Source organism: Gymnogyps californianus, chromosome 3, assembly GCF_018139145.2.
Source record: "Gymnogyps californianus isolate 813 chromosome 3, ASM1813914v2, whole genome shotgun sequence".
NCBI lineage: Eukaryota > Metazoa > Chordata > Aves > Accipitriformes > Cathartidae > Gymnogyps > Gymnogyps californianus.
The window spans coordinates 40,699,040-40,722,775 of record NC_059473.1 but is presented as its reverse complement, the minus strand read 5'-3'; the positions used below and the strand labels follow the sequence as shown (position 1 = coordinate 40,722,775).

The window sequence follows — 23,736 nt, the reverse complement described above, 5'->3', positions numbered from 1 at the left end:
AAGAATATGTGGCAATCACCCGTGACCACTCAAGATGATATTTCTGAATTTAAACTATCAAAGACTGGAACACTAAAGCAGAAACCAAGTCAATTGCTCATTTTAATAAATTAAAATATGGTAAGTGCCTATGACTGCATTAATTAATTTAACCTAATTACTACATGCCTTGGGTCAATTTTAATTTATATTTCATGTTCTTATATATACGTATCATTAAAACTCCAAGGTTTGAGCTAATATTCTATGTAGCAGAGATACTAGAGCACCTACTTCCTTTGTTTCACACAACCATATCACTTTTTTTCTTAAACAGAGAAGTTGCTAATAATAGTGTTTGAATTTCTGGGACAAATTTTGGTATTTAATGAATAGTTGTGAAGAAAATAAAACCCAGGAAATTTCAATTACCAGTAAATCCTCCAGAAGACAAATGTCATTAAACACCATAATCAAAAGTAGTATCAATCAACTAAGACTTAACTCTCCACAGAAATCCGCAATGCTTCAACATGCCATAGCCACTTCAACTGAGTTCTTACCAAGCAATCAAAATTACATAAAATGTCAGATGTCTACATAAAAATGAATTCAAATGAATCCTGAAAATATCATACTAAACAACTCTAACATGGATGGCAAGCAACTTGTTAGACAATCATCATAGTCAAACACTAGTCAAGGGAACAAAATCTGGAATTAGTTTCAATATGATAGTAAGCTATAGTCAGTACTCAATAACGTTTCTGTATGGAAACAATATAGACAGAGCGCTAAACAAAAAGCACTATGAAAAAGAAAATTAGAAACCAGCTGAGAGGTGGGCCTGACTTTCATAAATGAAGTTTTCAAGTCATTCTACGTTAACTTTTAGAAACAGAAAGTATTGCTTAAGGAGTATGTTTTGTATAATCAAGGACAAAAGACTTGGGTTTTAGGTACACATTATTTACTCTGTTGCAACTGTAGGTTGCCTTGCAGATTTCTACTGCTTCCTGCATGAGACCTAGCAATCATACAAGGCAAATCAATTCAGGGAGGCAAAACTAAAATAAACCTCAAATTCCCTAACCCCCCCAACCCACTCCAGGAAATGTTGCTATTAGATTAGCTCAGTGAGCGGACTCCCACAGCTACACAGTTACATAAGGGACAGACACAGTTTCCAACGCAAGGGAAAAGGTGAGAACGCAGGGCTTGGGATGGGGAGAGCATGGCCATCTTTTTCAAAAGCCTGGAACTCTAGTTCTTATTTACCTGTAGTGAAAGAATACTCATAGTATTAGAAAAAACACAATGAAATAAGAATACTTCTAAGATATCTGTAATAGTTCTGAACTGCTGGATTACCAAAAACATTTTTATGCTTAGTCTACTATGTCACACTTCCTATACTGAGTCAATTTATTTTGTAATGATACTTTAAAATCCTTAAATAAAATATATGTGAAGCTCCTGTTATTCTGAGGGTGTATATTCCCTCCAGGCCAAAGTGGTTTTAGATCAAATTTAGTTATTCCATTAAGTTTTTTTAAATGCATCTTTCCAATTTTAAATTTTATTAACATCGGCAAATTGTAGAGTCTGTGAAAAGTGCAAACTGGGTCAATCTTGGAAGGCCAGTTAAAATACAATATGATGGTAACATGGATGCAGTGAAATGTTTGTCATACAGTCTCTACACTACTTTCAGCTGCACATCTATTTTATGAAATATTTATCTTTACACCTGCTTAATCTAATCAGTTATTCAACAAAAATAATGAAATCAACCAATTTTAATGAGAACTTATAACTATCTATTCCTTTTTAAAAAAGTCTAAACAGAGCTGAAGGGACTGTGATCATAGAGGCTGGACTGAGGGCTGGGAAGGAAAAAAAAACAGGGTAGGCAATGATAGAGGGAAGACTATGGTTAGGAAGGCAAAGGGAGCAGAGACAAAAATCATCTTAAAAAGGACAGAAGTTAAACTTAAAGCCATGGGAGCAATACCGTGAATAAGTACAAAGAGATATGGAGCACAGAAAGGATCAACTAGTGACCTAGAGCAGGGGGGCTCAGCAGAGGCTAACCAAGGAAACTGGTGTTGGAAGCAGTGACAACAGATGACAGCAGTCTGGCATTTCTCAGCTGCTGAGTGCTAGCTTTCTTAACCTTAAATATGCTCACTTAATGCAGTTTGTGTGAAATTTCTGCATACAATCACAAATTTGGCAATACCGATTTGAGCCCCTCACCACTTCCACTGGAAATAAAGAAGCTGAAAAAAAGTAGGGTAAGTATATAGCCTTCAAAACAAATTTAAAACCAGTATCTAAATGAAGAAAATGGTAAGAAGCCCAAGGGAAGAAAAAAAACCTGCAAACCTAACCATCAAATAAGTTTAGACTGAATCGTCAATTACTTCCAGTGTCAATCTCTCCTAGATGAGCAAAATGTACCAACAAGTTTCACTGAAGTAGAGGTTCAGCAGCACTTTTTATAAGGAGGAAATAATATGCTATGGCTATCCTCAATTTTTTTCCCCGTATACAGACATTCCTCCCTATATGCATCTCTAACTTTAGATTCTTGGAAAGAAAGAGATGTTTAGGAGTGCCTTTGAAGGTGTTCAGTTCATGATTCATCAAGATGCTATCAAACTCCCTTAAGTATTTTCCCTTTGCACAGACTGCACTAGAAAAAACAAATGTTGAAAAATATTACCAAGAGGAGGAAACAAAAAATAATTAACCACACTAAGCAAAACACAATGCTTCGCATCTGTGAGACCACAGTGTTAAGATTAATTTTAAAAGGAAAACACTTTTCTTGTTTAGGCTTCCAAATTAAGTTCTGTGAAAAGGTTCAGAACCTGAACACTGGCATCTAAGTTTTAAATAACATTTATACACTTACATAGTTTTATTTATTTAGTGCAAGCTATTTGAAGTTTTCACTGCCTGGGTATTGCATGATATGGGAATAACTGGTTACCGGAATGTAGAACTGACTACCTTTTCCTTGGTTCACTTGAAGCAGAGTGCTATTAGCAATAATGGAGGAATTGCTATACTAATCTCAGGGACTTGCAACAAAAGAAATTACTTTTTGATGAATACATCTGATTTAAATCAGAAAATATCTAACATGAAATATTGCCTAGATAAATAAAAAATTAAAATGAGAACATGGTCTCTCACTTTGCCAAAATAGCTTTTTCCTCTCTCTGGCACTTGTGCGTTGACCTGAAATTTTGTCTCAATATGAATGTAAAGGTAGTACGAAATCAGATATACTTCAGCCTCAGGAAATACACCATTAGCAACTAAGAGTTCTACACAAAGTACCTCTGCAAGTCCCACTAATGCAACCAGAAGTTCATATTCTGGGATCTGGCTATCACGTCAGAAATTACTGTAATTTTCCATTAGAAAGAGACATGCTGGTAACACGAGTGTTCTGTCTGCCGGTCTCTCATAAGAAGAATTTTAAATTACCCATTCAGTTAGTGAATGAAAATGGTAAGTAGAGTGATACAGAAAATCCATTAGCTCTCTTTCTCCTATACGTGTACCTGTATAACTGGTTGGGTACAAATCTGTTATTTTGGAGGCACTCCTTTAAAACCAACCTTGCTATTTCTTCTCGGTGAGCAGTCCAGTTACAAATGTAGTCTTCCTGTTCCTTTATTCTGTGCTTGAATGTATTGCTTTGAGCTGCTGTCCCAGTGCTCTGCAGTCGCGTGGTTTTCAGGGCTGGAGAGGTACGTAGACGGGTATGTTTAGGGGAATTACGGTTTGATCCAAATTCATCTTCTGAGGTGGAAGCATAATCTGTAGGAAAGCGCCTCCATCTTGCACTTACTAAATTAGTTTAATTATTAAAAAAGAATTATTATTGCATCTTTAATAAGAAAAAACAATATTACTTCAGTAACATCACAGAAATACACAACTATTCATTATCAATCCCCAGATACCTCACAAAAGGTTTATTTACATCTTAAAAAGAAAGCTAAAAAATTTGTGTTAAATAATAAATATTAATAAAAACATAAAACAGATGCTCTTTGTATAATGATGAGTAAAATAAGATGTAAAAGCCAGTAATTGTGTATGAGTTCAAGCAAACTGTATTACAAAACAAGGGCCCAATTCATTAAGTATATAGTCGGATTGCACTTTTTCTGCAGATTTTTTCCCAAATTTCATTCAAGGTTTACTGGATACACAAAAAAAATGAAGAGACATGAAGGAAGGATGGAGCTGGCACCAAGCCTGGAATGCACGCTTACATAAGGAAAGCATAAAAATCCTAGATGATGTGTTATGTATTTAGTACAGAAAAAAATATGTTAAAATTAATACTGTGTTATAAAAATCAGCAGCACATCTACAAAAACGGCAGCCTCAGAGCAAAAAGCATATATTCTTACATGTAGCACATAAAGCATATAGTGCCATGTTGCTGAAGACAGACTGAAGTATAAGAGAACTGAAACTAAGTACAGGGCTCTCATCCCCCTATGAATTACTAAAGTCCAGAAAACGCATTTCAGATATGCTGTCCTGAAACATTCTCAGCAGGAAGAGATATCACTAAGTGTAAAGGAATGCTCATCACGACAACATCTTAAATTCTCACAGGGGATTTAGTCGCCCAAACTCACTGAGGCTCTATAATTACTGTAGAAATTTTAAAAAGTGTGTGAACACATCTTGGTAATTTAAAATTAATAGATTCAAGTAACGTATTTTGATTTTAGTACAAGAAAAATGCAAGAAGTAATAATGATTTCTCCTGAAACATTTAAAAAAACATTACAAATGAGGTAAACATCAATATGAATTTAAGTAGCAAATAATGAAAGTAATTTTTACTTGAGAAAAGATTTGTGTAATGCTCTCAAAGATTACAGTATGTAGAATATGACATCGGTGTATAAGCTTACATCCCTTCCCTCATATAAATAATACATTTTTAATTGCTGAAAACAAAAATGTGCTTGTGTAATTTTTTTCAGGTTGAAATGTGGGCTTCAAATCATGTCCAGTTCTACTATTTTTTTTAATATTCTAACTTTACTGAAGAAAATAAAAATGTCTCTCCAGTCACTTACTGTTCTCTTTTTAGAGGTTTCAAACTTGTTTTGATCTTAGGGAAGCAGAACATAAGCAGAAAAAGCACATTTTCCCACCAATAGCATGCAAGCAATGCGTGACCGAAGTCCAAAGAGCTTTATGAGTTGGGCCCACATTTTATCATCAATTTTTGTTTAAGTTCTTTGCCCTGGTTCAAATTATATGCATCAAAATGAATATAAAATTTATCTTAAAATCTCTCAAGTGAGCTAGCCCAGCAACTCAGCACTGTACAATGAGCATATGTAATCATATATTTAAAAACTAAAAATTGAATGAGAAGTGAAATATCAGAAACAGATTTGATTTCTAGTACTCTACCACTGTAAGTTTCAACATCAGGATCTGGGTCTGGGAGAAGCTTGGATTTCTCTGTGTACAAAATAGTGTTTTATCATGTTAATTCATATTAAAACATTCAGATTAGAAGCATTTGCTTAAATAAAATATATTGATGAGATTAGTCTTAGGTCCTCTTTTCCACCCACACTTTTTAGGAAAAGATTCTTAATTATACACTCAATCAAAAATACTGAATTTTGTAAAAGCTTAAACATTTCGGAGATACTAACTGAAATGACATCAATAACAATTGTCTACATAATACCTTAAAACCCCTCTACATTTTTTAAGACCATTAAATTTTAAGGTCTTAAAATGTTGTGTATTTATATACTATTAACGAGTTTCTCAATAATATGGGGAAAAAAGTTACTGTAGGCTTAACAGTAAAAATCTCAAAGTTGTATGATTCATGACAACCAATATCCAAGCACGTTGCCCATAAAACTAGCCATACATTTGCACATATATGCTTTTAATACTATTTATAAATTATGCAGCCCCAAAATGTCATTGTAGTTTATGTAGATTTCTGAAAGCTATTGTGCAATTAGTTATCTCAGACACCAAAGACTGTGAATATCAGTACCAATAACTAGAAAATCCTCCAAAACCCTGGCTAAAATAATCAGCAGACAAACCTAATTTGGTGACTACTCTGCGAGAAGCATAATGTCTTGAAAACACCTTAAGCTGGCAAGCTTGATGATTTGGACACCATAATCTCACTTTTAAGATCTGAGGACAGACTTTATTAAGCATATCCCTTATAAAATACTCTACTTTCATTGATGCATTGCCTTCTCAAGGTTCATCCATTTCAAAGATCCTGAAATTTGGTGGTCAGTAGTGCAATACTACTAAAGTGCAGTTAAATAAGGGTTGTTTTCTCTCCATGCTCAAACCTTTTTTTTTTTCCCCCAGAGATATCGCAACAGCTTTGATCAACCTATCTGCTAGTTATTTGCAATGACAGCTACGTCAGCAAGCCAGCAGAGCTACCAAACACAACTAGTTGCTCAAGGTCTCTCTGTTCTGACCCAATGCTTCATTTTACAGTTGCAGCTTAGCACTTTTGCACTAGGTCTGATCCTGTTGTTCGTTTTCCCAATACATAGTTCCTTCTGTAACATCATCTTCAATTTTCCTCTGCAATTGTGAAAAAAGGTCTTTGGTCTTCTCTGTTTTTATTGATCACACTCTACTGCTTGATGATTCAGTGCCTTGATTAAATCTTTCATTGCTTGTGCTATAAAATTACTAATTCTGCTTCACATGTCTTCACAGTGTTATCAGTTATCAAGCCTCCTACCACAGAAACACCCTGGTAATTACTTGAATGCTGGTAATTCTCATCCAAGATGTTCCATTTATCTGCTTGCCCTTTCATTTAAAAGTAAGCAATACTTAACTGTATCAAGGATTAAAAAAGATTCTTGAAATTATGGACTTGCTGACAGGTCTGACAATTTTAATGCTATTATGTTGCAATTCATCTGCATGAAGTACAAGACAATAAAAAAATCCAGTGACTACATTGTTTTTTGCCCCCTTTTTACAGGCCTGTATGTCTGAACATTCAAAAAGATTTGGGAAATGCGGAAATTATTTTCTCTTTGGTAGACTGGATTTAAGAAGCAAGATTCTGCTGCCAATGTTTACTGATCTAGAATGTGGTAACGTTAACTGAACTCTGATGAGAAGACCCATGGAACATTTTTAATAATTCGATAGCAACTAGTCTTTTGGTAAACGAAAAAAACCCAACCCCAAATCCTATATTGGTAATGATCATTCATTTTCCAGTCTTTCTAGGTCCAGGGAGAGAAGAAAATACATCACTGTTATGCCTTGATTAAATGTGCACAAAGTAAAACACATTCAAACAGTTGAGGCACTTTTGTCAGGCACTTCATTAGTAATTTTGAAAAGTGCTACAATTAAGTGAATTGTTGACTTTTCTAGAAATAAAATTAAATTCAGGAATTATATGCTTTGGATCGAAAAGCTTCTGCTACATTCCATTTTTATATATTGCATACAAGTAACATATTCTATTCAAGGATGTTTTAAATACATTTATCTAAGGATAAAATAAATAATATTATTAATAACTTGATGTGTTGGGTAGTTACTAGCATCATTTTATAAGATGCTAACTGGAAAATGGGGATGCACTGAGTAGTGGCCTATATATAATAGGAGACATATATCTATATACACTCCTATATATACTGGAAGATGACACCACTTTTAAAGCAATTCAGATTTTCCTAAAGTATACTCTAAATAGTCCAGTAAAAAAAATTATACAATAAGCTTACTGATACAGACAAAATCTGGAACTCCAAATCCTAAACAGTAGTAATAATATTCTTTACTTACATAGTAACAAGACTTGATTGATTTATTAAGCCGTGATTTTGTTTTGAAAGTATCTGACTGCTTGATTAATTGCTTTCAGATTTTTGCCTTTACATTGATACAGCCTTCTCCCTGATTTTGATATATAAACTGATAAAGCTTTTTATGACAGAAACTATAATTCTACTATAGATTTTTCTAACAATGGCCTTTTTAAAATATCTAGCGTATTATGTCGGGGTAGCTCATGAGAAGATGGCATCTTTTCTCTCTTGAAAACAGAGTATTTTATACAAGCTACAGTAAACTTTGACTGTGTAATGCAGGTAAATGAAATGAACATTAAACAAAGATGACTATGATAGACTAGTAGACTGGGAAGAGGACGATACACCCACTCCCCTGAACAGAAGCAGCAAACCAATTCAATGCAGCAACCTGGGAAAAGTTTAGGAAGCATGCAATAGTTCACACGGACACAAAACTCAAACCCCATATATAGTTTTGTGAAAAACACAAGTGAAGTGGCAAGCAACATGTGGGGTTTACCTTTTCAAAGGTCAGCAATATCACAATGTGAACCAGTGTTCGTTATTAAAGTAAACATATAGAAGCAGTCTTAACTGACCGTCTTCCCTGACCTAATGTTGCCACCTTTCAGGCTGCACACATCAATTTAAAATTTTGATTAAAATTCAAAACATGCTACTTGTCCGATGATATCTTAGAAAGACTAAGTTTTTCTCTGAAGTTTCACCTTTTTTTTGTATCTTTGTTGACACCTGTCATAATATTAAACAGATTCAACTTTATAGGTCAGTAGAACACCTCATTTCTATCTATACAGAAATTTCTATTCAGCTAATAAATGACACAGCCAAAAGATACCTGTCTGGGGAATACACACTGCTAAGAATCCTAAGAAGGTACATTTATGATATACAAGCAACAAAAGGGCAGTAGGACTGTGGGAAATTTAAGAATCACAGATGATTATAATAACTCTGAATGGGAAGCAGTAAAGGAGAATATATAATCTTAGTAGCAACACACAACACTGGAAGCTATTCTATTTATTTCTTCTTAGATTGCGGATTGGCTTCAAATAAGGTCAAGCTGGTAGTATGACAATTCAAAAAGCAAGAGGACATCAATTTTAGATATTCATTCCACATGAAAGCTCACTTATTTAGAATGACCACATTTTAATTTTGGTTGATTTAATATTGCTGTTGGAAAAAACCAGCAGCCTTTCACCATGCTTGCACTTAAAGTGTTATGTTAACTTCTAACAGAACAGTAGGTTAAAATTAATCAATTTTACGGATTTTTCCTTCCATTCATAAGATAATGTCATAGTAAAGGAACTACCACACAAAAGAAGACCAATGTGATTCGGAAATCATGATGAAATCATTAATCATCATGATTTGGAACAGAGAACAGAAACTACTCCAAGGCAAGGTAAACACTTTAATACAAATTACTTAACTTTACAATATTTAGTGAGGTAGTGTTTGTGTTTAATTTTTCCATTTGTTACTTCATTGTTATTATTCTTATCAAACAGATCTCACTTTTTTAGTTCTGGAAGCTAATCTTAAATTATAAATATAATTATCCTACAGATGCTCAGGGTATACCTCAGGGAACACTTGCTGTTCAGCATATTTACAAGCCTACCTTACAAATAAATATTATATCTTCTATGTAGAAAAAAGTGCTGCTGACCTTCTGAGCTTCTACTACGACTTGAGCAAAGAGATCTATGTTCTGTTCTTCCACTAATGCAAATCAGTGCTGCCACACCTGAATGCCTCAACGCAATTCTTTGTTAGTGGTTTCAAGTTACAAAAAATATCCAAAGAGTTAAAGGATTACAGTTTCTTGTCTTTATGATTTTAAGTGAGAAACATCCACAAGCCCTGCCAAGGAAGCCTCATACTCCAAAGAGAAAGACTGCATCAACTAAAATTCAACAAATGTTTCATAAGAACTGTTTCTCAAAAAAAAAAAAAAATTTCCACATATGAAAAACATCTAGTATTGCATAAGACTAGTTTAAATAATCTCACATACCTGAGGGAGAATTATGAGCTGAAGCCAAAGATTTGGATTTTGAATCTGAAAGTCGAGAAATGCTATTGGCTCGAGTTCTAGCAGAAACTTTACTACTATCTCCTGCTGATGTTAACCTTGCACCACTTCTGATAATAGCTTCTGGGGTACGAGATGAGGCAGTGCTTCTAGTTATTGTTGCTTCAGAATCACTACGTGCTGATAAAGAGCCAAGTCGAGTTCTGCGAGGTTGAGCAAGTAAGTCTATTCTGGAAATACTTCTCCTTCCCGATGGAGGTTTTGACGTAGAACTTGTAGTGGACACTTCGGAAGCCACTGAAGCCTTATCGGCATCAGCAAGCTCGCTATCTGAGGCTTCACCAAGCCGTGCTCTGCGCAAGAGAGAAGTCCTTGTAGGACGAGGTCTTGGAAGAGTGGTAGATTTACTAGATTGCCCAAGTGCAACAGGAGAGGTCTTTGATTTAGCTGACTTTCCTTCCATCTTGGAATGTAAAAGTTCATCTGCTGAGGCAAAAGGAACTCTTCCATGTGATTTGCCAGAGTAGGTTTCCTGGTCAGATGATAAGATATCAGAAATGGCAGAATGAGGTACGCTAGATGTTTGGTCATCATCTGTCAAATCTACTGATGGTTGTCTCATTCTTCCACTGGATTGCACAGTTTTGCGAGCATCGGGTCTAGACCCACCATCTGAAGATCGACTTTTAGTTTTCTTTTCCATCTTTTCTCTGGCACTTGTTGCAGAAGATTTTAAAACATCCTTTGAAGGGGAACCAGAGGAACATCTGTCTTTATATAAGGTTGTAAAGCTCTTCCGCTTCTGCGTGGATTTTCTTTCAGTGTCACCAGTAACGAGACTGATTGTGCTGGCTGTATCTACATCTGATTCTGGTGATATGGAATTATCTCTGTTATAGCTAGGAGTCTCAGGACCTTCATCAGTTTTATTTTCTTCACGCAATTTAGCTTCAAGGAAAGCCATTACAGCTTCTGTGTCTTTTAAAATGAGTGTTGTATCTAGACTGGAATCAGTGTCCATTGAATCACTTCTGTCACGTATCCTGTTTGCAGATGCTGAAGGGGCAGCAGATCCACTTTGCTTATTAATGTGAGGAATAAGTTCTATCGGTATATTTGTGCTAGGCTTATCTATAGTAAAGCTACCTTGCCTCACTAATGGTTTTGAAGATTCCTTTTTTTCTCCTCCAGATGCTTTAGGACTTTGTCCTTTAATAGTTTCCTCATTTTTTCTTCTTTTTCCCTCACTCTGCACCAGCTTCATTTCTGCTTTATCTGTAACATGTCCAGGAGCTTTGTCTTGATTATCCAAAGTTTTGGGTGACATAGCAATCTCCTCCCTACCTTTCTCAACCTGGTTTGCAGCAGGTTTTGTAGAGGATAATTTTGTGGGTGTCCAGTGTCCTTGCTCCCTTCTTTCTTGTTGTTGAATTTTTGCTAAAGCTTGTTTCACCACAGAAGTTTCTCTGCCAGTTTCCACTCTCTCTTTACCAGAAGAGCTGGGGAAAGAAAAAACTTTGTCTCCAGTAGCTTTGGGCGAAAGACCATTCATTGTTCTGCTTGACTTAGCTATACTTCTGCTGTCAGCATCTGAGGCACGAGCTGGAGTTTCTTTCTCCTGAAGTTCAGTGTCTTGCTTTTCACCTATTTCTGATCTCTGATGAGATGTAGTTTTTGCTTTTGAGCTTTCATTCACTTTCTCCTCTTTGGGAAGCTGTGGAAGTGTCCTCCTCTTTCGCTCACCTTGGCTGGTCATAGAAGCAGCTGAACCAGTGCTTCTAATGGAAATACCAGACTCACCAATGTCTGTGTCTAAAAAAGAAAAAGAAAAAAATATCTAAGAAGTCATTCAATAGCAACGTAAATAGAACCATTGAATTCTTAAAACTGCATAAGACTAATTGTCATGGTTTAACCCCAGCTGGCAACTAAGCACCACACAGCTGTTCGCTCATTCCTGCCCGCCCCACAGTGGGATGGGGAGGAGAATCGGGGAAAAAAAGAAGTAAACCTTGTGGGTTGAGATAACGACAGTTTAATAGGACAGCAAAGGAAGATAAAATAATAATAATAATAAATACTAATAATAGAATATACAAAACAAGTGATACACAATGCAATTTCTCACCACCCGCTGACCGATGCCCGTCCTGTCCCTGAGCAGCGATCCCTGCCCCCTGGCCAACTCACTCTACTTCATATGCTGAGTATGATATCATACGGTATGGAATATCCTTTCGGCCAGTTTGGGTCAGCTGTCCTGGCTGTGCCCCCTCCCAGCTTCTTGTGCACCTCCAGCCTTCTCACTGGCAGGGCATGAGAAGCTGAACAGTCCTTCACTTCGTGTAAGCACTACTTCGCAACAACTAAAACATCAGTGTGTTATCAACGTTATTCTGGTACTAAATCCAAAACACTGCACTATACCAGCTACTAGGAAGAAAATTAACTCTATCCCAGCCGAAATCAGGACACTAATAAAACAACATAAAACAGAACTGAAAAAAGTCATTAGTTCATCCCTCTGTTCTATGGCTGGATCAATTATACTTAAACAAATACATGTTTAAAAACATTTAACAAGTTATTTAAAATCTCAGTTGATAGAGATTTGACTATCCCTATAAGCTATTTGGGTAGATAACTCTTAAAATAATTTTCTTATTCTTTAACATGAGCTGGACTTTCTCCAGTTTAGCTCATTACTGCCTGTCCTATTCTCATTAGGCATAATTTCCTCTTTACAGGAAAGAGTGGAAACACTCTTATTGCAGAGTGGAAACTCTGTGAATTACGTTACCTCCCTCCAAACTATAATACGTTGTACATAACTAGCTATGTTATTTCATTTCACTGTTGCAACACATTTTGTAATAAAACCCGAACAAAATCATGTGCTAACATAATTTAGAACGAGTATCTCCTGATTAAAGAGATTACATATATCAAAAAAATATTTCTGTATTACTAGAAGTAGAATGTTAATAGTGTCATACAAAAGAACAGTTCATTCTACTCAATCCAAAGTGCCGATACAGAGCACGTGTCTACGAAAGCAATGTCTAAAAGGTTGCAATGGAATTACTGCAAGGAACCATTTCTGGTTTATCACAGAGACGTGACCAGGACAGAAAAAGCCATCTTCCAGAAGTGTACTTCCTAAAATTAGCATATTGCAGGAAAAGGGAAGGAGTCATTTCAGAAGCATGGTAAAAGTACAAAGACAGAACAACATCCTTTCCTCCTGCTCTGCTACAAACAGGCAGAATTTCTTCCCAAACATGGATAATTTTGGTTGTGATTGAACAATCACCTGTTTGTGTGGCATCTTGGGCTAATTACTACCTTGCTGACACTCTGTGACTATACTGGGAAAGGGAACACTTCATGAACATTTATGTCATTCTTGCAGAGGGACTATGGTATTTTTCCCTGCTTCATTGTAATTTCAGTATAGATGTTGCATAATATGGGCTAGGATCGTTCTCATATAAAAAGGAAATTTTTCATAGATCCAAGAATTTGAGCTATGTAAGATATGCTCTCCCGAAAATCAATCTCTTTTAGCCAGCTGTGTACACTGGGACCATATATATGAACATAAAGTTTTTATGCTCTCACAGTAGGTTAAAATAGATACACAACAAATCACTGTTATATCAGCACACCATTACAACAGGGAGTGGAAAGCAAGTCCTACATTCCTAAACACATTCAGCACTAGATTTCAAAGCTACTGAATGGAGTAAGATGCCCTCCTTCCTCCATACTTGCCTGGTCCACAGCTCAAGGTCTTGTCTCACCAAAGGGCTACAGCCTCTCCCTGTGAGACCATCCCTCAAGGAAGAAGCTGCAGTGCTGGGAGACACTCAGCAGTATTGAAAAGCCCTACTCATGAAGAAAGAACTTACTATGGTTGAGAGAGCAAAAAGAATGCTTTTAACCCAAACAAGACACTGTAGTATAGAAATACATAGAAAATGCATAAAAAGCATCAAAAGAATGCAGTACTACTGCTAAAGCACTTTCATTGAATTCTTAGTGGATATAGAATGCTCTTTAGGCAGAAAAATATGGCCATCCCATGAACTGTTGCAAAGAATAATTGATGCTGAATACCCCCAATTTTAGAAACCAAACTTTATTTTTCCACAGTGATGACTGTGCCCTCCTTGCCCATTTAACAAACACAGCAGTTGTGCTGTCAGAAACAAGCCTTTATTACTCAAGAGATAATATGAATTGCTCTATGAATTGCTCAGACTTTGAATGTTTGGATAGAAAATAATTCTTTTTGCAAGTTCATTTGCCAGTTGTTGCAATATTATGTGATATACTTACTAACACACAACTGTCAATTCACTTTTCACCAGGAGAGATCTATAAACCAGGGTATGCTCTCCATACCCCATTGGGATCTTTCCATCAAGGCTTGCCACCAACGTTGGTTGTTCCAGGAATATAAACCAGTGTATAGGGCTTCCCTCTTTGCAAGAATTCTCTAAGCACTTAATTGAATATCTACTACTTTCTATCTGAGTTCTTCAATCTTTCTTTTCTCTTTGCACAGTGTCACACCTTTGATGAAGAATGCAAAATGACTCACACCTTTTTTTGTATAATCCGTGGTAGGACAGTCATTTGAGAAGCAGGAGGTATCTCTGAAATCTAAGCAAGGTTTTCCAATTCCTGGACTATTTTTCTTGGAAATTGTAAAAAAATTGGAGGTTCAATGAAAATCAATATGATTGCTACCTGTGAAGATTGACTTCTCTCAGACATACCTACCAGATCAAATCTTTTATATATATTTAGGCATGTAACTTGCTTCTTGGTGAATTTCAAACACACTTTAGTAGAAGAAAGGTGTGGAGTTGTTCAGCACTGTTTCTGGCTATATACATGTTATGTGAAGTTTAACTACTAAGATTTCTAAAGAAAATATAGGCATCTAAGCCAACAAGACAGATTTTGTGAATTGGTCTTTGGACATACATATCAAATTGTGTTTTCATTACATCTTTGGTGCTTGAATGCTTTCTGGACTTCTCCTTAAGTATTTTAGAATTATTGCAGTATGGGTATGCACTACACAGTAGTTGCTTCACTTAAATCATGAAGTTCTTATAATAGTACAAGAAGCACTCATCTCTCTGAAGAGGATCCTAGTTAGCCCTCCATCTGAAAGTGACAATTTAAAACAATACAAAAACAAAAAGATCACGAACCCCCCTGCTTAACCACCCAAAGGATCAGTCTCAAGAGCTATGATTTTAAGTGCCCTGTATGCATACCTGATCCTTCCAAGCAGTGCAAAATTTGCTCTTGATTTCCATTACTTTATGTATAAGGTATATCAGAGAATTTAATTTTCCCCCTTTCCATCTCCTTTGACTTTTAGTATCCTATGCAAAGTTCAACTGCTATGAGGAGTCGAAAAGCTACTATAGAAGCAGCAGTTACTGGTAAGAATTCTTCCATGCACTGATACAGAAGTTTGCATTATGCAACATCAAAGGCAAAATTTCTTTCTTAAACTTCCCCAAAAAGTAAAATGAGACTATGAAGTTGGAATGTATTTTATTGCCTGCTTTAATAAATGGCCTTACCTTCTATGATTTTAAAACCATGTGAACTTACTTAAAAAAGTAAATTATCAAATAACTGTATTTGATGAACCAGTCAATTAAACATGCTTACATATACCTTCATCTGCTGAATATAAACCTGAATAGAAATTCAGTTACTAATCAATACATAACAGCAGCTTCATTTTGGAAGAAATTCCCAACAATATTTCAGTTTCACCTTTTTTTTTTTTTTTGAAGTCGTCAAGTTATTCATTCAACTTTAGAATTAAAAGTTATGTTCTTTCTCTTCCTTTCATTGTGCCAGAATAATACACAGAATTAAAAGCTAACTCTTTTGTAAAGAAGCTAACTGGCTTTTTTCCAGTAAAGAATAAATTGTACAGGTAAGATCTCTACAGAGAACACAGAAAGTATCTGAATTAATTTATTAGTGTTCTCTAAAATCTGAGGGCAGTAAAATAAATCTATCACAGGTCCACTTAGGAAATGCATATATTAGTTACAACTAAGTTAAGGTGTTGTAGGAGAAATAGAGGGAATTTGAAAGAAAAAAAAAAAATACAATTATCACCTACGGGATTCAAGATTGAGCAGTTCAGACAACAATTCAGTTCATCTAACCTGGGCCAGGAACAAAGGGAGTTATCTAAACTTACCAAGAAACCTAAAATTTGGGCAGAAAAATATGGACAATATCATTATTGGTTTTTTGCCCCCCTTTTTTTTTTCTCTATGTCATGTGGAATAGATAAACGTTTTAGAGAAATCTCTGTTACTACATTTTTACACTGCTCTGAGGACCCAGGAAGGTGGTGGGGGAAAAAAAACAGTGAAAAAACAAAGAACTTATCAGTTGAAAATGTAGTCTTCTGAGAGACTAACTTATAGGTCAAAGATGTAGCTTGCTCTGAAATTGTAACAGACATGGATTCTTGAAAATCTGAAGAAAGCCAGCAGCTACAACAAAAAAGTAGAGAACACACATTACACTTCTGAATGTAACTTGGCGGGGGGGGGGGGGGGGGGGGGGGAAACCCCAACCTAAAAAGATGCTCAAAACTATAGAAAAAAAAAAATTATTCTACTCACCAATGTCTAACAAGAGGTTATTGGACATGTTCTGAAGATATACTACCATCTACAGAAGTGGTGCACACAGAAAAGCATTTCTACTTCTAAACCACATTTTTTCCCCTAATCTTTTAAACTTTGTTTTGATGCTGAAATTTCGAAGTCAATGGAATAAGAGGAAATGCTGGAATTGCAGGACAAAAACATATCTCAAGTAGTAGACTGGTAATTAGTTACTTCTTGATCACTAAACAGCTTATCACTTTCAGAATATGAAGCATTCATTAACATGACATCCCGTTGTAGTTACCAGTCACTTTTGTAATGAAGAGCTACATTAACTCCACCTCAGTACACAATTACACTAGAATTCTGTGTTAATTCATCATCTCCAAGGTGAAACTGAGCGGAAGAAAACAGCAGAGAAGGTAAGCAACTCCTTTAGTCAAGAGTGTAGATCTTAAAGAACAAACCATTTAAAATAAGAAATGTGAATAGTTTAACTAAGGAGAGACATAGCCTGAACATCTGGCACTCACAAGAAAGGGAAATAAAGTTGTTCATTGCTGAGGAGAAGGTTTCTATGGTTTTCAAGAAACATAGAAGATTTTCTATGTTTCCAAGATAAGGAAGTGTGCTATACTTCAGCTGAATAATGACTGAATAATGAAGTCTCAGGTTGGACTGTTTAACAATCAATCCATTAAAGTCCAATTTGGGGCCAGTACTGAGAAAGATGTAAGGAAAGAAACATACTATGCAGACCAACCCAAAGTGCCTTCAAGTGAAAGTTCTTTAATATCAAATGGTTTTGTATTTTTTGTTTTAGTTATGGTCAGTTTAATGTTGGCATTCTTCTGCCATGCCAAACAATACTACCGTTGAGCTCATTTTTATGCTGTTTCTTCTCAACGAAAGAATTTCAGGTGAACACGAGGTACTCAATGTAAGAAAGCTGCTTATGTAGGTACATAATCACTCTTTTCTCCCTTTTATAGGTTTCTTCAGCAGAAATTATGACAAGAACAGCTTGTAATACCATTTTCTAATGGAGCAGGCACAGATGACTCCAATCTGATGTCATCTTGGTCATGACGTGTGTGATTAGCAGCCAAACTGGCCCACTGTGATACCCAGCGTTTACTTCCAGGGGCAGTAGAACCTTCCTAAGGAAAGAAAAAAGCAGAAGAAAAATTAAAGCTGTTTGATAAAAAGCATGTCCTCTTCCCAGGTTTTTCCTGAACAGATATGTCAGACACTATTTTCCTGGAGGAAACTGAAAAAGTATACACCTCAATAAATTTTAGAGTTACCAGCTCCAGAATGGCAAACAAACAAAATCTATATAGTTGCAGAATCAGCACAGAATAAACAGTATTTCCTAGGGCAGCGAACTTTTAAACATTAGAACCTACACAAAATATATTAGAAGATGTGCTGGTTTTAAAACCAGGTTATTTCAGTCCTCAGCTCAGAAGAGCAGGAAAAAAACATGGGGTGTGCGAGGGGCTCTGTGTGTGTGTTCAAAAATTAAAAACGTGCTTCAGGAAGACAAGAAAGTGACATTTCACCAGTTTAGAAGACCTTCTTGTCCAGATGAAATATTGTATTTACTTAATTACAGAAAGATTATCTTAAGGACTGAAAGAGTAAGGTAATTTATGATGGAAAGGAAAGGAAGATCAGATTATTTGTTTGGCCTAAACAAAAAAAGAAGCAAAGATTAGTTTTAAACCATCCTACTGTGTAACAGTGAAGTCAACGTAATCAGTATCTGATCATTTTTTGCAGCTGACCTAGAAAGGAAATTAATTTACTTTCTTGATGGTAAGCCTTTTGAAACCTTGAAAATTTTTAAAATGTAAAAAAAGTCAATATAAAATTAAACCATCTTCTTATGTTGTGTTGTTATAGTATCTTAAGGGGTTTTTTTTTCAAAAACTGATTTCTAAATACAATGCAATATTACTGTTTTATCCAATATATTATAGTCTCTCTTGCTCACATCTCCAAAAAAAGACAGCAGGCAACTGTCGAGGCATATATATGTGCACATGCGTGCATACACATGGGCTGTACACTATCAAAGGCTTTATAGAAGTTTACATAGTCTAATTTATTGGACTCAAAAGACAAAGCACTGCAAATAACAGAAGTCATTGACTACAGTTCCAAAGGAGTTACATAACCATAGGCAAGTCAAATGAGAAATCACAATTCAAGATCAACCAAAGAGATGGGAAGGACATGGAGACAGCAGTAACTTGCTTAATAAGGCAATTTATAGGTGCTATTTCAAAGGTTAGCTGAAGCTCTGCTGCCTGTTCAAATCTTGGCACTTCTATTCAAAACACCGATTTTTGCCTGATGCCTTGGCCACTCTGGGATTCTAGGCTTTGACCAGGAACCAACTGCGTAAATTTTACAAAATTTATTTAGCAGAAATGGAATGGTGAACAATGTAATCTAGTGTATGATGATTTCTTTCAAATTAAAAGTTACTTAGACATTTGAGAAGACGTGAATTTATGATCTTGAATTTCTCCTGATAAAATGACCCTAATTAATGCAAACAAGTGCAACATCACGAATCTCTTTTAGAATATTATGAATGTAGTAAGTCAGAGATGCACCAAATCATTTGTTTCAACTATTATACAAACTCCACATTGTGAATTAATTTCTTAGAATCAAAATGTTATAAAATTCAAGTCTATAATAACAGCAAAGGAAGGCAATTCAATGTTTCTGTTATTTATGGGCATTTCTGAACACAATGCAAAGAAAAGGGTGCCAGAAAGAATATTACAAAATCCCCATGAAAAAAGGTGCAGCATTTATGCGTTGACAACTACTGCTGAAGCCTCATTTTTCTTTCGTATCTCTAAACTTTCTTTTCTCTATTTCCTGTCCATACTAGTGAACTTCTATCTTTAATAAAACAATTAATTACAGCCAAAACCAAATATGATAGACGTCCCAATTATCTTTGCTACAGAAAACTCCAACTAGTTCCTTGTGTACCACCTAACCAATTCCAGAGATACAGATATGATATGTATCGGAAATCTGAATTCCACTTCACAATAGAGAAATATATTAAGATTTTGCAGATTAACTGTAGTAAAGCAACATGATAACTTACTTTTCTCTGAAAGTAATTACACTGCCAAAAAAACGTTTTCTACATAGCAGTGGATGTAAACATGTTTTGCCAACTCTCTGTATATACAAGCACAAACAACAAAGCTATGAAAAGCAGTTTCTTTTGATAGTAGTTCAAGCACATCCAAAAGGTGAAAGGTTTATAAAACACACATTAAAAAAGTCACGTTCAGTTATCCTAACATTCTTCCTATAATCCACATCAATTTGCATCTTACAGGCTCTCAAGCAAGCAATCCTCCAAATCTTCTCTTGAATATCAAAAGGAATTTCCTAGTCTTTCAGAAAAGCTGGGTTTACATAAGAGATACCAGCCTTTCAACTTCATGTTAAGTCTGCTTTCTCTTATGCTTATTGCATATACAAACTAAATTGGAGTAACAGATCTTCAGAAAATGTACCGATCGATTTCTGTGGACTTACTATTCAGCCTGAAGATTTAGGGCTTCAGGCTCTACATCCGAAAAAAACCCACAGCACATACACTCGACACCTGGAAATATCTCCAATACTTGGCATTTCAGAGCAGAATAATATTTTTTTAAAAAGAAATTTCAACAAGTTGAATCAAAAAAAGAGTAGTCTTTTCAGACACATACTCCAGTCATCTCATGTTGTAAGAATCATATTATGCCATCCTTTCACAAACTGAAGTGCTATCTTGAAAGCAGTTCTTTTACTCTCTCCCCATGCTACCTGCTTCAGAACCATATTCCTGCAGGGGTGATGATCTTTTTTCATATTTCCATACTCACTTTATTTACAGCCAATGTCTTCACATTTGTTCCTGGAACAACATTGACATCTATCTCAAATAGTTCTTTTTCCTTCTCTCTGTTTACTCCATTTATACAGCAAACCCCAGCAATCGTACCCATCTCAGCTACTGCTTTGCTAGACTAAATGAATTGTATCAATCTGTTCTCGTAAGGTAAATCTCCATTCCATTAATAATCTGAGTAGAGCTCTTTGTACCTTCTCTAGTGTTGTATTCACCCTTCTTCACCAAGAATGGTAACAATTCTAGTGCCAGTATTTCAGAGGAAGTTTCACCAACACTTTCTACCATGGCGACAACACTGCCCTTTTCTACTGACAATACATTTTCCAGGGTATCCAAGGGTCATATTTGCCTTTTCACAGCCATATGATGTTGGTGACACAATCATCCTATCTTTCAGTATAGCATCTAAGTTCAAACAAAAAGTAAGTATCAAACTTCAGACTGAATGGTTTGCTCTACAGAAGGACAGGAAATTAGTGTAATTAGAGAGGACAAACAAAAGGAAATACAGCCTCTAAATACACACAGCAGTTCTCCACTTCTAAGAAGCAATACAGCAAATATTTACATGAAGTTATTCAGTATTCAGAATGTCAGCAGTATTATTTATTTTATCTTCAGTGGGAAAGACACAAAACGGGCATTCAAAACAGGAAAAGCAACATTGTAGTCAATGGCACTGATGACTCTGCACATGCAGAACCAGGTTTCTAACTGTGCTGCAGTCTTAACAAAAAATTTAAAAAAACCCACCAACCAAACAAAAACCAGGTATGTCCTTGAGAAGCACATCAAAGACAATGTTGATAAACCATGTACATTATTTAAGAACTGCGGTTAGCATAGATAACTGGCCACTGAAAATTAAATGGAAGCTGGATGGATAAATCATAGCCCAAATGTCTGCAGTATTTTTATTAATCAAGCTCACATAGTAAGAATAAATAATAACAACAACAACAACAACAATATTCTCTTTGTTCTCTATCTTATTTAATTCTTCTTCTTAAATCACACTTACCTTGGCTGGCAAGTGGCAGCTTATAATATAGAAAATAAAAACATTTAAATATTTTAAATAGATGGATTTAGTATTTTTACTACCTATCTGTAATCATTGAAAAGGCAAGAACCAGTGCATGCAGGCTCAATCCAACTGTGTCAGACATTCACTCTGCATTTTATTTAGTCTCATGACATACACTACTCCAAAGTACCAAAGCTTGTCATATCAAAGGAAAAGCTAAGAATTTCTTTATAAGAAAAGCAGTTGTTTAGGTGCTTTCCAAGCATGTTATTCACGATACTTCACAAGCCCTGTAAAGTTAGGATATTTAAGTTCAGAATAATCTTTCAACCCCAAAATCGTTTCTATAAAATCTTCATAATTTCCCAAGCCATCTTTTCCATCTTCCTGAACCGAAATATCTTAAATTTTTATTCTCTGCTTTTTCCATGTCAATCACGTTCTGAATTCGTCTCATTCTGCTAAATCTTCTATAGGTACCACTGTGATGGGCAGCTGGAACAAGGTCCACCCACAATCTGAGTGGATGCAAGCCTCCAACACTGAGCTACCCTGAGGTTACCTGACTATTTAGCCAATATCTTCAATAAGGTTTATTAACTTATAATCTGCAGCTCAGGAATGCAGTAAGTCTTCCAAAAACCACAAGGAGAAAAGTTTGTATATAATGAGAACATGATACCCACATACTTTGCAAATCAAACACATTTGCCTCTCCCTTTGCTAATGATAAAACAAACTGAGTGTAAGTTTTGGTAATAAGACTTTAAATATTACAATTTTCTCTCAATAGTTATCCTCATGATTGTTTTCCCATTATGATACTACAAAACAGACCTCTATTTTTCTGAATTAGCTTCTCTTTACTTCTACGTATGTACCAACCAACTTCTATTTTTAACTTTCTCTGGTAAGCTTTTTTCCATCTTCATCTGTCCTCAACTCTTCTTACGCTATTTCTTGCTATATCCACATTGCTTATGTCAGTTTTGCTCCTTTACCTACCGAACAATTTTCATTTTTTCGCCTATCATGCCTCATAATAATCTTGTAAATTAAGACTATGCCAAATAACCCATTCCCTTCCCAATATATGAAGACCTTTTTATTCAGCAAAGCATCCACAGTAATAAAAAGGCCTCATTCTTGGAATTTCAATCTAAATCAAAGCAAGTTTTAGTATGCCACTGTCAGAAGGATTCTTAAACCTGCCCTATGATTGCAGACGAAGTCTCAGTCTTCTAAAATCAAATCCTGTTACTTGCAAAATATGACATCTGGAAAGCTCAATTATGTTCATAAAATAAATCATATATTCTGCTGCTGCTTATGAAATTATAGAAATGGAAAAACACCAATACTTTTAATAATCTTGAAAACTGGTATGACACAAAAGAACTGAACGCTGCAAAAGGCATGAAAAAGAAGAAAGATTGTGGTTATAGATCCAGGCAAAGAAGCAAGGTGAAAGGCAAAGTTTGTCAAATTCTTCCACACGATATGGCCATGCTGTATGGCAATACTTTACTCGAAGCAGTCAGTAACCTTAGAGAAACTATTCAAAGATACTAATCTAGATACACTAACACACTTAGTGTACCAAGACTGCACAGTAGCTAAAATATAACCATGATAAAGCACACCTTCTCTAGGAGAAACAGATTCCTAGATACTAAAAACAATGTATTTGCATGGCAGGCACACAAAGTCATACTTTAAGCTCTTGATATATTCCAGAAAATTTGCTTATTTATAAAGTTTGCTAATTTACAGGATCATACTTCAGAAACAGTTTGCCATGGCAAGCAGAAGTAAGTGTGGTGTGCTTCGTTACTGTTAGCAGATTAATTCTGCTCCAGTGTGAGCCCGTTCTGTTCCTGACACATTTCAAGTTATAGTTTATCCATCACAATGATATCAGAATGTCTCCCAAGATTTCAATATGAAATATGATTAACATCTAGCTTGTGTGCATACTCTGAGTCATATATAAAGAACAGGCATTTTCCTTTGCCTAATCTTTCACCAACTGATTAAATTATACTGCTTCTGAGGCAACTAACATAAATGACTTCTCACGAGTGGCATCTCACTTGAGAACTCAAACGATGAATGTAAAAAAAGTCCTCTGGCTTCGGAAAAAAATCTGAAATGTATTATCCACCTTTTTT

General features: G+C 35.6%; 1 protein-coding gene across 7 annotated transcripts in view; it reads right to left on the bottom strand.

Annotated features, from left to right (window-relative positions):
* Nucleotides 1–23,736, bottom strand: part of CEP170 (centrosomal protein 170) — a 105,292-nt gene that overhangs the window by 15,998 nt on the left and 65,558 nt on the right. For 5 of the 7 annotated variants that reach the window (XM_050895220.1, XM_050895221.1, XM_050895223.1 and 2 more), the window contains 4 exons: nucleotides 17,629–17,755; nucleotides 9,910–11,739; nucleotides 5,446–5,496; nucleotides 3,615–3,846 (listed from right to left, as the gene is read on the bottom strand). In XM_050895220.1, coding sequence (XP_050751177.1) covers nucleotides 3,615–3,846; nucleotides 5,446–5,496; nucleotides 9,910–11,739; nucleotides 17,629–17,755 — 2,240 coding nt within the window. The remainder of the gene's footprint in view (nucleotides 1–3,614; nucleotides 3,847–5,445; nucleotides 5,497–9,909; nucleotides 11,740–17,628; nucleotides 17,756–23,736) is intronic. The other 2 variants (XM_050895224.1, XM_050895222.1) reach the window with 2 other exon arrangements.